We start from the raw sequence: 15,063 nt of genomic DNA on the forward strand, positions 1-15,063 counted from the left end.
GTCAGCAGGCGGAGCTCTTCCAGAGCACACAAGGCCTGGCTCAAAACACTGCATTATTTTAGTTCTTTCACAATACAGCAATTTACATAAAGAGAACAGAGCAGTACCAGTTAATACCCTATAGAGGAATTAGATGTATCTGGGTAAACAGACTATCAGTTGACGTGTACTTCTGGCCATAGGGTTGGTACCGTTAGTAACAGGCCATCTCACTAAGCATTCAGATGAATGAACCATTTTGTACTGAAATTCTAGCACTGAGTACTCCAATGTAAGACAGAAAGGAAGCGTTCTAATTCCAAATAATTGTTCCAAAAGGGAAGACGACCTCACCTAAACTGCAGATTAATCCTACTGTTCTTTCCTAGGCAGGCAATTAAACTGGTAGGAATAGCATCTTGTGGACCAGAGTTCTGCAGTTCACGACAGCGCTATACAGCTCAGTGAAGAAAGACCTGAAGCTCACATATTAACCTCATCTAATTCCTGCCCTTCCTGAGGTAACAGCTGTGAGGACCTGCCAGGGAGGAACATAACAGGAATAGTATTGGACTTTTAAATTATTTTTTTTTTTTTAAACCTTCTCTTTCATCATCAAGCTTTTTACTTTTTCTTTAAAAGGAACATTTTAGTACCCGGCTCTCTTTTATTGACTCCAGAGGCAGCACTAGTACAAAGACAACTGTCAGTCTGTCAGGAACAGAGGTATTCAAACAGTTCCAAGGTAACAGAACTTAAGGAAGATATGCATAGTATTCTCTCTTCCATTTGTACTGCAATATTCTTCCCTACATATTTCAGTCATGGCTATTAGTATAGTCTGCAATAGAGTATTTTTATTTACCAAGTTGATGGAACTTGCACCACAATTCTGGATCCTTCTAAACTTATCTGAGGAGCATAGGCTTCTTTATTTTCAATCTGTGCTGTATCCACAACCACCTAGCAAATAAAAAGGAAAATTTTGAGAATTAGTTCTAGTTATTTTATCACCCCTGTAGTTAAGATGCAATAGCCTCACCTCCCTGCCACAATACAGGTGCAAAAAATAACCAGATAAAAACAAACCAACTCACAAAATCAAATCTAAGTTGATTTCTATTTTAATATCTAAAAATAAAGAATGTAAAATTATTAGTTTGATACAGTAAACTATATTTTAAGGACTTAAAATCTTCTCAATTACATACTGTAGTTATGCATCACTATGTAGTTATCAACTGCTTTACCTAAGAGCTGGTAATCATCAATGGCTTCGTATAACAGCCCTTACATTTGAGAGGTTTGCCACTATCACTACTTTAATAGCTCCCAAACACCTATTTATCAAAATACTTTAAATAATTTAACTGCAGTGCATGGTATGATGCAGACAAGTAGTATTTAGTCTGAAACTCTTCACAGAGCTCACAACTCTTCACACCCCCTCCTCCTTTTAAGGTTATAAATTCCCACACCAACATTTCTCTATTCTACCTAATGGAACCTCACTATTATTAATTCCCTATTCTATAAAGAGAAAATGTGGTGACTGTTCCATTTGTTGAATTCTGAGTCTTCTCGAAGACATCATGAAGATATATGGAAGACTAAACTCTTGAAAATTAACCTTCTGTCATGAACCTTTCTTTTTATGGAACTGAGAAGGACTGGATTCACTTCAGCTTCATTTAAACTTTAATACCAGTGATAGTAAGTTCCATATTTGGTTTGTGCTTTTTGTTGTTGTCCAGTCTGCATGGGTTGGCCTTTTTGATCATTTCCATAATTTCCTATTTTGGTCATGCTGAACCAGCAGCTTTTTGGCAGCAATCAGCAGTTCTTGTTTCAGTGACTAACAGATTAGCTGTACGATTTATCCTGGAAATGGCAAAAGTCCTCTGGTACAAAAAAGCCAGTAATACCTCAAAGGATATTATTGGCTTTTTTGCAATCATCCTACACTGGTTCCACTTCTAACTGGTTGTCTGCTACTGGTTATGAAGAAACCTGAAATATGAATAATGCTGAGTGTCTCTTCTCTCTCACTTTAACAAAACCATCCAATGACATTTGAACACAATTATTTTGCACCTGTTATTTTAGCGTAAGGCCTTATTTTCCTCCAGTTGACTCTAAGCATTTGCCCGAGTTTATTCAAACTTGTAAAACATGTCTAAGCCCAGTGACAAAACGCCATGCTATTATCCACTTGTGAAAATACCTCTCATTTAATAACAGGGCAACTCCATTACTTTTTTCCTTGTGCTTGTACCATTTTACTTTTATGTAATTTGTTAATCTGTGATTCAGGTATATTGCAACTATAATTGGGATAAGGAGAGATGAATTTAGGAGTGATTTTTCTCAGCTCCCAAGAAAAATACTGTCAGTATCTCAGACCTGTAAGTCAGAACTAAACTTCTGATTTGCACAGACCTAGATCACCTTCTGGTAGTGGTGCACGGTAGTAGTGCTCATGGTCTGGGCTTTGTTAGGGTTGTTTCCCTCCTCCCCCATATCTTCATTTTTCCCTTTGAAAAAAGTTTTACATTTCTCAATATTTGGTCAGAGTTACAACATGTGGGATTTAAATATTACTAGGAGATTTAGTGCTTCTGCAATGCATGCTGGTTTTTGCTTCAGAAAGACCTACTAGCACAAAAGAAAGATGGCTAAAGATTTAGTTAAACCTTTTCATGAATTTGCACGAGGCCAATTCAAAGTTTCATTTCCACTCATCCTCTGAATTCAACTATTTTAATACACATTACTTTTATTCCAACACAGAGATTTCTTCAGCTGACCCAAATCTGAAGATACAATTCTTAATATATATGCTAACATAAACCCTGCACTTTAAAAAGTTATTTCTTATGTTAAAAAAACTGAAGCCTAAAATAACCAAAGTCACATCTCATTGTGCTTTCCACTCTTAATGAGTTTCTTCTTAAAAGGCACATGGCAAGACAGGCTAAAGATAGCAAGACTCAAGTAATGTTCATTTTTTAATTTGACATTTAAATGACAAATTTATACACAATTCTGAACTAATGCAGACAGCTTAGTTTCTAAAACCACTTAACCAAAGACTATGTAATATTTTCCCATGATTCATTTATCTGAGTTCTACACAAAATAAACTTAAAATAAACACATTCTCCCTCCCCGCCTGGTGGGTGCTTAAAGGATAGCTTCCTGTGCATCAGACACCTATTGTTCTTGTTTTACAGGTGTTTCCTCTCTCATCTCCACCCAAAGAATGCTTTAAAGCAGCGAATTACAATTTCTCATTACTGTATGAGGCTACATACAAGCATAATTGAATATTGTAAAAAAAAAAAAATCATAGCACATAGTTTATAAAGAAAAACCTCAACCCTCACACCCTTCCAAATTATAGCAAATCAAAGTAAGAATGAACGGAGAGAAGGCTCACAAGTATTTTGTCATGTGTACAGCTCATTACTGTGTCTTTGAAGATAGAAACCTGTACTTTCAGAACCTGAGGTTCATGCAAAAAAATCTTTGGAGACATTCATGATTTAACACAAGTAATATTCCTTATATCAGCCCTGTCATTTGGGAGAATGTAGAAGTTTTATGCTGACAACTCTCCAAATGTTATGATAAACCTGAAGAATATCAGCACTTAAGTTACCAGCAGGTCTAACCAGTAATGTCTAGACTGAGGGACACCAGATTTCCAGACTCCTGAGTCCAGCCATGCCTTGGGCCACTCCCCAAATCTCATTATGGCAGGACTTGGGTGTTCACAACCCTGAAACCCCCTGGAAAGGAAATGGTGGGAGGTGCAGCATTCTCCAAGGCATTCCTCATCTAGACACTCAGGAGCCAACCACTCCTCCCGAATTAAGGCACACTTCCACAGGGCTGCTGAGAAACAGTTTCTTTCTTGGCCTCATTTCCCGTACTTCGCTGCTGACTCCCAGCATCCTACCACGAACTATGGCAAATGAAGATAAAAATCCTACTTATCCATATCTTTTTTTCTAGTTCTTCTTGTATTAATTAATATTTAGTATGCATTTTCCTTGAAACACCTAAGTAGAAATTTGCTCAACCCTACTATTCCACAGTTACTTTCTCTCCCTGTGAAGATACAACTGCCTTATGCCTCCCCATAAAACTTCCTTATGCAAAGTGGTTAATGCACTACCTTCTTACAGATCCTCTTTACATGAAAAGCCAGTTGAATTCCAGCATGATTTGAACCCACTTGTTTAGCAGATACTTAAGGGAATATCTAATATCTAGTTTGAAAGGAAAGCTAAAGTAGAAATATCTGACAAATTTATTACTTATAATGTGTCATTCACCATACTGGAGAATCTATTAACCGTACCAAAAAACATACGGTTTAATGAACTAGGATAGAAAGTCACTTCAGCTGTGCTATTTATTTGAAAAATGTGATATTTATAAAGTATGTAGCAATATGGATCCTTTCATCAAAAATTACAATTAGTTCTTGAACAAATATCAGTATATGAATCAACAGGCAGCATTTAGCTCATTGCAGGTTAAAGATGATTCAAGGAATAATTGACAGAAACTATCATAGGCTACAGTGTACCTTTATGCTTGCACTTCCCTCCTATCCTATTGCTTTGTTGCCCTGATTTTATTTGTCCAGTCAAATGAAAACTGACAGTAGTCCAAAAAACCTCTATGTCATGAATTACTAAATTTTAATAAATGAATTTATTAAATGAAGAGAATACAGCAATTAGTTATGGGAGCACCAATGCATTTTTTCCATCAGTATGTTCCAAGCATCTATTTTTCGCAACTGCTTAGATACCATGACATCCATGGGATTTGCTTCTAAAGAACACATATGTCTACAGCAAAGTATTTAATTACTCTGTCTTCCGTTGGAGATGTCAGGTAGCATTACTTGGTGCAGACGACTTCCTGGTTTTATGGTGGGCAGGAAACCCAGCTTCCATTCAAAGCAAAGAGGAAGTGAAAAAAGGGCAGTTTTTAAAGCTAATCTACAAGAAGTAGGGGGAGGGGTGTTTGTTTTTAATACAGTCATCTATACGTTTGAAAATCCTTCTATTTCACTATGAATTAGAAGTTTCATTTCTTATGTTCTCTCTAATAATACAGACTATGAAGTACACAGTACATTCTCCTGATACCATCTACAAATTTGCATTCTACAAGGATATATTTTGCTCATTAATCAGGTTATCTGCAGTGTTAAAAATGGAGAAACACAAAGTAAGACACTGGAAATTAATTTCCAAATTCTTTCAAATGTCTAGTTTCAATTCAGGACGTTTAAGTAGCCCCTTTTTTCTAAGCCTATTCATAGTCACTTACCAGTCCAGCTTGGCCAAATAACAATTGTACAGCAGTTTTGCAGGCTCCTCGCCAAGTGGAAGGGCAAACCTGATTTAGTACTTCAGTAACAGGAGAGTCATCACGTGGTGTAAGTCCATTATGGCATCCAGCTTCCTTAATCAACTGCAGCATTGTGTGCTGGAAAAAAAAAAAAAAAAAATCATAAGAATTTTGTCATATTAAACACGATTCAGAAATGTTAACACCAACGCTTCCGTATGTATTTATTGTTCTACATGTTTTTCAAGCAACTATAACGTCTGTTACCTCTGAACAGTCTTGTATAACTAGAAGAGCTCAACTGCAGCACAGAAATATGGAAGACCGTCTCTGCTATTTGGAACACAATACTCCTCCAAAATCATAAAGAGTATTTTTGCTTATATTCTTGCAAAACGGTTTAATCAAAACTACAAAGAGCACTGCAAAGACAACAGAAAAGCAGTGTTTTGAGCTGTGGATTGTTTCAACTCTTTCAGGAGTAATGAACTGGGCTTATCTAAAAAAGTAAAATGCTGATTAAAATTGCCCAGATTATTTCTGAATGGACATCTTTCCCATTCCTTTAGACTGAAAATACAATTAACTTCTCCACAATTTTAAATTATTATTTCATGTATTGATCAAAGTTTGTAAGATGACATTAAAAGGAGCTTTATTACAAAATATTTTTTTCAAGTACCTCCCTTAGCACTGGGCTGGGCCAGACTTATTTTGGCACCAAAAATTATGAAACTCTGAAGTGTGTCACCTGGTTGGCGCATCTAAGGGCTCGCTCCCCTCTGCGCTTCTTGATACCTAACCCACCTATTTTCAAGAAGTTCACAGAAGCTTCATTACTTCTTAGGCTGCTAAGCTTCTTTCAGATTGGACTGAATTTGCCCAGGTGGTTAAAAATTATCAGAAGCAGGCAGGCATGGACCTACATTGTTATCAACATCTTGTTTCCACAGGAAGTCAGGCTAAAAATAAGCGCTTTCAAATACAAGTTTGGCACTGAACTTCTACTGCAGTTGTTCTCTGAATTTTAAGGAATTCTACTCTTTTTTTTCCCCCTCCCCTTTTTCTATTTTTGTTTTCTTCTCTCCTGTGGTTAAATTCAGGGTTATTACCGTTTTCAGCTTCAGGTTTTCTGCTGCAGACTCATTAAAGGATATTCCTTTCAGAAAATGCGATCCTATCTGAACAGGTACAGTGGGCAATTCACACTGAATTGGCTGAGGTGGAGTCTGTCTCCTTCCCGTTTGCTGGGCTTCAGCTTCACTGCAACAGCCCTGAAATACAAAACAGCAGATCAGTTAGAAGAAATGAAGACGTTAGAGAATCTTAATGAGTCCAATTTTAAATTTTTTTTTAAAAATATTTATTCTCAAGGTGAGGAGGGATGAAAGAGAGCGGGTTTAGCAGATCCTACCTGAAGACTTGCTTCAATAGCTTTTGGGTTCAAGTGGAAGCCAGCCTTCATTGCATATTCACAGTGGCCTAAACTCTCCAAAGCCACTTTGTAAGCCTGACATTGAACAAAAAGTTTAGATGGAGCAGGCATATCAGCAAGTAAAGCAAGCATGCAGTCGTTGTGTCTGGATACATATATAATAACTGTTACATAGATTTACCCTACTCAGTTCTATAGCATAGCCACATTCATCATACAGGATTCCAATACTGTAATTCTCAAATACCTCATGGCTGCCAGTGATATGGAATTCTGCAGTAACATACTCCTTCCCTATTTCATTCCTGGGCCCACTGACTGTACTGCACACCAATGAGAGCAGCAGACTTAAACTCACCTGCAAAGCACTGTCAATTTTTATGTTTAGCTCTTTGAGCTGATGTTCAGGGATTGCAACACTCTGTGAGCAGAAAAGTTGCTGAACTTCAATTCCTGCCAAACATCCATCACAGCCTCTTTCTCGCAATCGAGATGTGGCCTGCAATGTAAAATAAGAATCCAGGGTAAAGAGGTTCAACATTAAACAAGGTCAAGCTTAATTAAAATTTTTTTAAAAGAACAAACCCACCCCACAGAGTTTAAAACATTATAAAGGAGATGAGAAGCAGCACCTGATGGAAAGGATCTGGATGAGATTATTTATTATAACTTATTAAACCTCTCCTGCTACTTTGGAAGTACAAATCTCATGTAATTTGTATGGCATATAGGTGTTGGCTAGCAACTTAATTCAACATTGTTTGTTGTTACTATTTCAGCTCCCTCTCAGGAATAAGGATCCTGTTACACAGGCCACATGATGACTGTGCTTACCAGAGGAGAGACATAAATTCAACGTAAAGGGTATTATTTGCCACAGAAACACAAGATACATTTAATCATGTGTACAAACACTCCTGTGTACATAAGGAGATACAGTTCATAAAATCAAGGATGATTACTGGTGCAATTTGAGAAGAGCCACACAAGGCTAAGGTCAACTTAGCACAGCAAGATAACAGCTTTATGTAATACAATTTTGAAAAATAAGAAATATGAAAAGCCAAGTGTCTAGTTTTAACTGGAGAATATTACACTACTGAGCAGGGTAAAATAAACAGAAACCTACTCTCAACTGCATTTAGGCCTCACGTATGGCTTATTTCTCAGTCTAGGAAGGAGTGTTGCTCTAAAGCAGGATGTTGAAACAGGATTTTTGGTACAATGCCAACGGACAGACACATTGGTCACCTCCAACACAAAATTAGAGCATTTTCCAAGTGAAAAATCTTAAACAGGAAAAATAGTTTTGAGCCACTGACAAAGTATCATCTTAAACTTTATTCTAAAACAGCAGTGTATTCCCCTGCCAAAGAGGCTGATTTTATATGGAAATAATGGACTGCCTTTCACTCCACAAAGTAAAAATTGAGAAAGATTTCAGTATTTCAAATCTCCCTTTATCAAAATGATTTGTATATTAGTCTATCTACAATTATAAGAGAGATTTTTTTTTTTAATCTACAGGGCACAGTTTTTTCTTATTCTATCCTAAACACCCACACAAATACTTCAGATTAGTTATTTTAGTCAACCATAAAAATTGAAAAGTTCCTTTCATTGTTATTCTGGAATCTGTATTTTTTTTCTTCTCCTCCCCATGCATGCTTAATAAAGGATTTGATTAGTGTAACACTTGTACTAAACTATTTTAAAATACAGGTTTTATTAACAGAAATGGGCTGTTACAGAGGTAAAAACAGAAAGTTAGTGTCCCAGATTCTGCAAACCCAAGTTTAATTTTAAAAACATTTCAAACAAACTTGATAGCAATTGCAGGGTATTTCTAGAAATTGTAACACAGTTTTAAGAAACTAAGTATATTAAACATGAAATTAACTATTTTTATGCAAAAGACATAAAGCCACACCAGGATTAGACCTGTTACGATTATCTGTAATATACCTCAAGCACTCCCAAATCCCTATTTTATCCAGCGAAATAAATTTATACTGTAGTAAAAATTACAATTCCTCTGCGTTCATAGTTCTAAAGGTAACTTGTTTGCTTTCATATACCTTACAGATGTTAGTTGATAAATGGAAACTTTGACAAGATTTCCAGTCAAGCTGATTAATGTGCCTGTGTGGGCTGTCAAATTAAGACTTCAAAAGCACATGGTCCAAGTTACTTGAACTTAAGGAAACCAGGCACTCCGTGTCTGAATCCATGCTGACCTATCCCTCTGCAGACTTCAACAGGGCAAGGGAAAGCAGAAAAGCTCATAAACTGTTTGCCTTTGTAAGGTACTTTTTTTGTCAGGATAAGTAAGGATTCCACAGATGGCAAGTGTTTGTGAAAATACAAGTCCAGAGAGTGGTACATTTAAGTAATACAATTAGTATTCCAGCAATTGATGGATCAAGCAACATCGAGCTTAACAGCATGAAGACAGAAGTGTTAAGTTACCATGAAGATTTTAAAGTATAAAATAGAATTCATACTCAAAATGTAAGAGAAATGGACAATATCTAAATTATTTTTTCATCAAGATTTTGCTGTTTTTAAATGACTTGTTACATGTCACCTTGTCTGCCAAACCACATCTGAACGTTATTAATTTGTTACTAGTAACAAAAAGCTGTTTCCACTGCTTGTGCACGCCTTACAAACAATCACATCACAAAGAACACTTTACACTGGGCAAAGACAGTATAATCACCATATAGGTAAAAAATGTAGCATGTCTTTAAAATCAGAGCTTTTCTTCCTTTATTAGGGCATCCAGCCTAAATTTAGGTTTCACTAAACATACAACAATTTACTAAATTTAACGTCACTACAGCAAGAACTCCGTACCTCTGCTGCTCCTCTCCATGATCTTATTGCATCTTCTAGCTCATTTGTGGGGCTTAAATTTGAGGCTCCAGCCCCACTCACATTCTTTCTCTCCTGAGCTACAGCTTCAGCAAAGCAAGAGTGTGCCACTGGCTGGACCTTCTGCAAAGCCTGTGACAGGAACTGGAAATGGACCTGCATCACGGTCAAGAAACATCGCCCAAGTACCTGTGGGAGAAGAAACAAACCAGTTTCAAGCAAACAGATTTCACAGAAGCTTCTTCCTTTTTGTTCATTGTTTGGGGTAAGGAACTAAGTTAAACTCAGATTGTTTTTTATTAAAATAACACTTCAGTAACATATGATATTTAACCATTTACTTAAAATAAGGTAGACTGTGACTAAGCATTAGTTGCAATGAATTAAAGGGAGACCAAACTGATGCCATGTCATTTTTACTGCTGCACTGAAGTTATGGTTATCTGAAGAATGAAAAGCTTGGTAAGTACTCAGCAATATCAAGCACATAAAACAATACAAAAATGGGAGTAACATTATCACAAGGACAAAATCAACAGCAAAACCCACCGGTCCACAAACCTAGCTGAATTGATGCTAAAAACTCAAAACAACAATCTGAATAATTTTAAAACATTATCATAGAAAGCAGAACAGCTTAATCCAGCAGTTTATCTTCCAAGCAGAGCAATAATGGGTAATAAGCATCAAAAACATTTTGCCACATAATACAGTGGCAACAGTGCCATTTTTAGAACATAGCAGTGACTGCAGAAGGCATGCACAAAGTTGCAGCCCTGTCACTTGCATTGTCTGACAGGAACTAACTGCTAGCGCTGGCACAAATCCTCTTCAGAATATTTCACTGAAATGGGTCATGTAATACTCGGGAAGTGTGAGGAAAGGCAGAGAAGTGAAGGGCTGTTGATCCCTCCCCATCCTCACTGGGCTGAGGGAAACACCAGCACGGTGCCAGGGAAGGGGTGCCCACCTCAGCCACCCAGAGCTGGGCTCCCCAGCCTGAACCTCTGCCCCCTCTAAGCTCCCATGCCCCATTTATCTCCCTCTCCCATACCAACGATAATGAGAATTATGACCAAACATATGCCTCAGTTACTACAAGCAAAACAAAACAGGTCACACAAACTGATTATTTAGGTGCAGCCAACACATGTGGAAGAACAGACAGTGCAACCACCCAGGACAACCTGGAGAGCAAAGCAGCATGAGCAGGAGCGCTCCATCTACCTTCAGTGCCACGCTCTCCTACGCAAACGACAGCTTACAGCCAAGCCTAACTAGAACGCAGCAGAGAAGCAAGTATTTTCCAAATTGCTGTAGAAAGTATTTAAAAACTATGCAAAGTGTTTTGTTTCTTTTATGGAGTTTGTCACACAAAGTGGTTTTAAAATGTATATTTGACTTTGATTTATTAAAAAAGACTCAACTTGAATTCCATTTTAGGAATAATTCATAAAATACACAGATAATGTACAAAGCCATCATGCCTTGGAGCAAATAAATCATCTGGCTTATTTTCAGCTACATTCTTCTGGAATAAAAATATTCAGACACAATGATCTTACTGGCAAGACTGTGTAGTCACACGAACAGTTATATGCATTAACTATCTACTTCAGAAGAACCAGTGGTGGCAATGCTTTTTTCCATTGCATCCGGACTCCTTTTGACATTCCATTCTGGTTCAATCACTTCCCTTCTTTGTACAAGGCATAAAATTAAAACATTTTTGGTACTTCGACTGACCTCTGAAAGTGGAGTTTGCCTTATTAAAAAAGCAGTCAGCAAATGATAAAATGAGTAAGACTCCCAACTTTCCTGGCTACAAGATCAGAAAGATTTATAAGAAAACTACAAGAAAAGGCAACTGGTGATCTGAGTATTTCTGTATATGAACAATGCAGTTCTCGGGGGAAGAAGAAACTAGGACTCACTAGGAATTTCAAGCCGATTAAGTTTCAAAGAATATTTAAGGTACAGAGGTTGAAGTTTCCCCTGCCTGGGAATAATGCTCAAAATAAACAAATGATTAAGTTTTTAAGTGGCAGCACACAACATTCCTAGTATAATTTACAGTGTTAAACAATAAAGATAAATAGTAACATCTGCTTTACTGAATTTCTATTTTCTTTGAAAAACAATCTATTTCTGTCTTCCTCAGAAATTGCTAAGGATGGTTTTAACTGCTTAAAATGAAATCCAAGTGGTGGAGGATTTTTGCACTGTTAAACATTCACTGCAGACGCCAAATTCACTTTGCTTTAAAGTTCACTTCTTGAGGCTCTCCTTCCAAAGAGCTGAAACTCTGTCCTAACTGTGGGAAAGAAGTGCAACCACCACCAGTTTAACAAATAGAACCAGGGTTGGCCAGCACTTACTGAAGCCTGTAAAGCAATATACTAAATCTCTGTTGTAAAATCTGGAGAAGAATATTAGCATAGGTATGCGGGTTTTTTCAGAGCACCACCATCTCGCTTTTGAGTTTATTTTTCCGTACCTTCCCATGCAGAAGTGTTTGTTGCTCCTGCTTTAGACCATAATAAGAACAAATAAAAACCTAGAGACTCTATAGTAATCAAAGATGAGCTGGAATCATCACAGGTGTCAACTAGTAAGTTTTTCTTGGTAGTGGTGGTGTTTTCTTAAACCATTTCTTAGTATAATTTATACTGTGTATACAATGAGGTCTTCAGCTTGCAAACTTTTTGTCCCAAGAAATACAGCTCTAGCACCTGTATTTCCCTAATGCATTACCAGGTAGGAGAGCTATCTATCTCAGCAGCTGAGTAACCTTATCTAATGGAATCTGTCTTCGTGTTCAGGCAAATGGGACTGTTTGGGGAGGTCTCAGATCAGACTTCCTTATCTCTGAAACAGCCGATGCGTTTCATACAACTGGTTACATACAAACAGGAGCATCAGGCATAGACACAGTGTTAGATTACTCTGTCCCATATTATCTTCCTAATGGGGGCACACAATCAACTCTGGAATATTTTGCTGGACGAAGTGCACACATAAAATTCCCAGATTTCACTGCTATACAGAGTTGCCACGCAAATTCCCTGGCAAGCAAATTTGATACAACAGATTCTTCACAACAGAATGCTACCACTAATGAAGTTAGCAAATAACCAGTGTCAGTCTTCCAAACTTGATAAAAACACTGACCTGCAGTTCGAAGTACCATTTTATGTACTAGAATTATTTTTCTTTTTTTCTTCCTTTTTTTTTTTTTTTTTGGCTATTTCCCTAAACAAACAAAACTCAAAAACCCAAAACACCACAACATGCTTTTTCAGTGGTTTCCTACTACTCCCATTTCCCTTAACAGAGTTCTTAATGGCTTTGGTAACGATAAACCCTGTGTGCAACCTGTCTACCCACTGAAGAGACCAGATTAAGATAGCAATATAACGAAGTTAACAATGAGGTATGGCTCAAACTGGTGTACCTGATTATGAAATAATACCTTTCCTACATACTACTGAAAGTGGGCAGAATATTACTAATTTTTACTATGTAGCAATGCCCTGCAGTTCAGAAGAGTGATCTCATGACCAAAACACCTCAAAGGGAAGACACATTCCTGCTCACTGAAAAAGAGCTACCTGCCAGATAAACTAGATTCCAGCAGAAGTTGCACCTTTACATCTACAGTATTATGGGACATGGGCAACCCAGCGGTCTCATTTCTCCTAACAGTCAATCTAAAAGCCTAGCAGTGATAATCTGATACTGACAACTACTAAAATGCTAACTATAATTTAGCAAAAACCACTTTGTGATAAGCATTTTTAAAATAAAAAGCAGCAATTAAAATGTAATACAAAATGTTTCTAAAGACAATGCTAGAAGATCTGAGAGCAGACCATGAGATTACAGACCAAGACAAGAGTACAAAGGCATTCCAAGCCATAGCATTTTCTACTGATTTGAAGCAGCTTTTGTTACTAACAGTTCATCAACTCAGAAAAGTCTGAAGCCAATCCCTGCAGATCACAGGAATGATAATAATTTTTAAAAAATATTTAAATTGGGCTTTACAACGTTTGCTAAGGAAAGGCTACATTTTGTATTTACTCAGACATTTTTGTCCTACAAGCTTCTTGTTAAAAAAATCTTCAGTTACTTTATATACATAAAAGCCAAAAATTATCTCCATTTAATACAAAACAGAACACCCTGGTAACCAGCCTGTGACAATTCACACTTCCCTTTTGTTTAGGAAGGCAACATGTGCATCTCTGTCACTACTACCACTTTTAAGACAACATACAAGCTCCATGTAACAAAACCAAGATTCATTCTTTGTGTTTTGCAGTACTGAGGCTGCTGCAAAACTCCACAAAAGATGAGGAAATATACAAACTTTTTCCCAGTTTTAATCTCCCCCCAGGATTTCCTTTAACACTTCTATTAAGAGAAGCAGAGTTTTACTGCATTCTTCCAGCTTACAAAACTTTAACAACAGATCAGAGAAACTGAACATAAAACGTACTCGTTCCCCCTGATTTCCAAGCTGTTCCTCACCCATACAGGCACAAAACACTTGAGGATTCAGAGCTTTTTAAAGGGGAAAAGGAAAGGCAAAAAATAAAAATCTGCATTTGCATTTCTGAAATTAAGAAACCTTGGGAAACTCCATCTGTCACCAACACTCTGATGATGAGAAGTCACCTTATACATCCTGGCAGACAGCTGTGAACTAGCAAGCTCTGTTCTGCTAAACAATAAATAAATTAAAACCCTCACCCACTGCTGCTACAGTCCAAATCTAGGTTTTTAGTCCAAATCCAAGTCAGTGTATGTTCATCAGAACTTGGAAGTTTTCCTGATACTGCCTTCCCTGGGGGCTAGAGCCCACTATAGTAGATAAAAATGTGTGGCACCTCAGAAAATCCATAGCTCTCTGCTAAATTTCTGAAGTCAAACCTGCTCTGCTTATATTTCTCATTCCTCCTCAAAACATACAGCCTTTGTTAAGGAAGGCTTAGGAAAAGTATGTTTTCCTTAGCTGGCTCATGCATAGAAAAAGCTTCATTTTCATGTACTTCTCATCAATTTGAGGTTCTGTCCTCCCACCCCACCATGAACTACACCTCCTGCTGCTTCTGTAATACCAGACTCCATCCCTCAAATAAGGCTCTGGAGTACTGGATATTGCTGAGCTGCCAACTCAAGACATTCAACCGTCTCTCACTTCTTTCTCAGAGTTACAGGTTCTTGCAGTCATCCACTAGAGAAGCTACAAAAGCAACGTCAGATATTAATGTATTTCCCCCCTTGTATCTTCCAAGGAAACAATTACAATGCCTCTCACACTCTTCACACCCCTTGTTGCCCCTGGTCAGTGAACTCTGAAGAAGTCAGGCACACCCCTTAAATTTTTCTGCTTC

General features: G+C 37.4%; 1 protein-coding gene across 1 annotated transcript in view; it reads right to left on the reverse strand.

Annotated features, from left to right (window-relative positions):
- The window catches only part of GARRE1 (granule associated Rac and RHOG effector 1), a 62,282-nt gene that overhangs the window by 12,212 nt on the left and 35,007 nt on the right, over nucleotides 1-15,063 (reverse strand). The window contains exons 3-8 of the mRNA XM_074912970.1: nucleotides 9,647-9,853; nucleotides 7,146-7,286; nucleotides 6,767-6,862; nucleotides 6,465-6,626; nucleotides 5,332-5,490; nucleotides 845-942 (exon numbers count right to left, since the gene is read on the reverse strand). Of these exons, the coding sequence (XP_074769071.1) occupies nucleotides 845-942; nucleotides 5,332-5,490; nucleotides 6,465-6,626; nucleotides 6,767-6,862; nucleotides 7,146-7,286; nucleotides 9,647-9,853 (863 nt within the window). The remainder of the gene's footprint in view (nucleotides 1-844; nucleotides 943-5,331; nucleotides 5,491-6,464; nucleotides 6,627-6,766; nucleotides 6,863-7,145; nucleotides 7,287-9,646; nucleotides 9,854-15,063) is intronic.

The sequence above is a fragment of the Athene noctua genome, chromosome 9 (genome assembly GCF_965140245.1).
Source record: "Athene noctua chromosome 9, bAthNoc1.hap1.1, whole genome shotgun sequence".
Taxonomy (NCBI): Eukaryota; Metazoa; Chordata; class Aves; order Strigiformes; family Strigidae; genus Athene; species Athene noctua.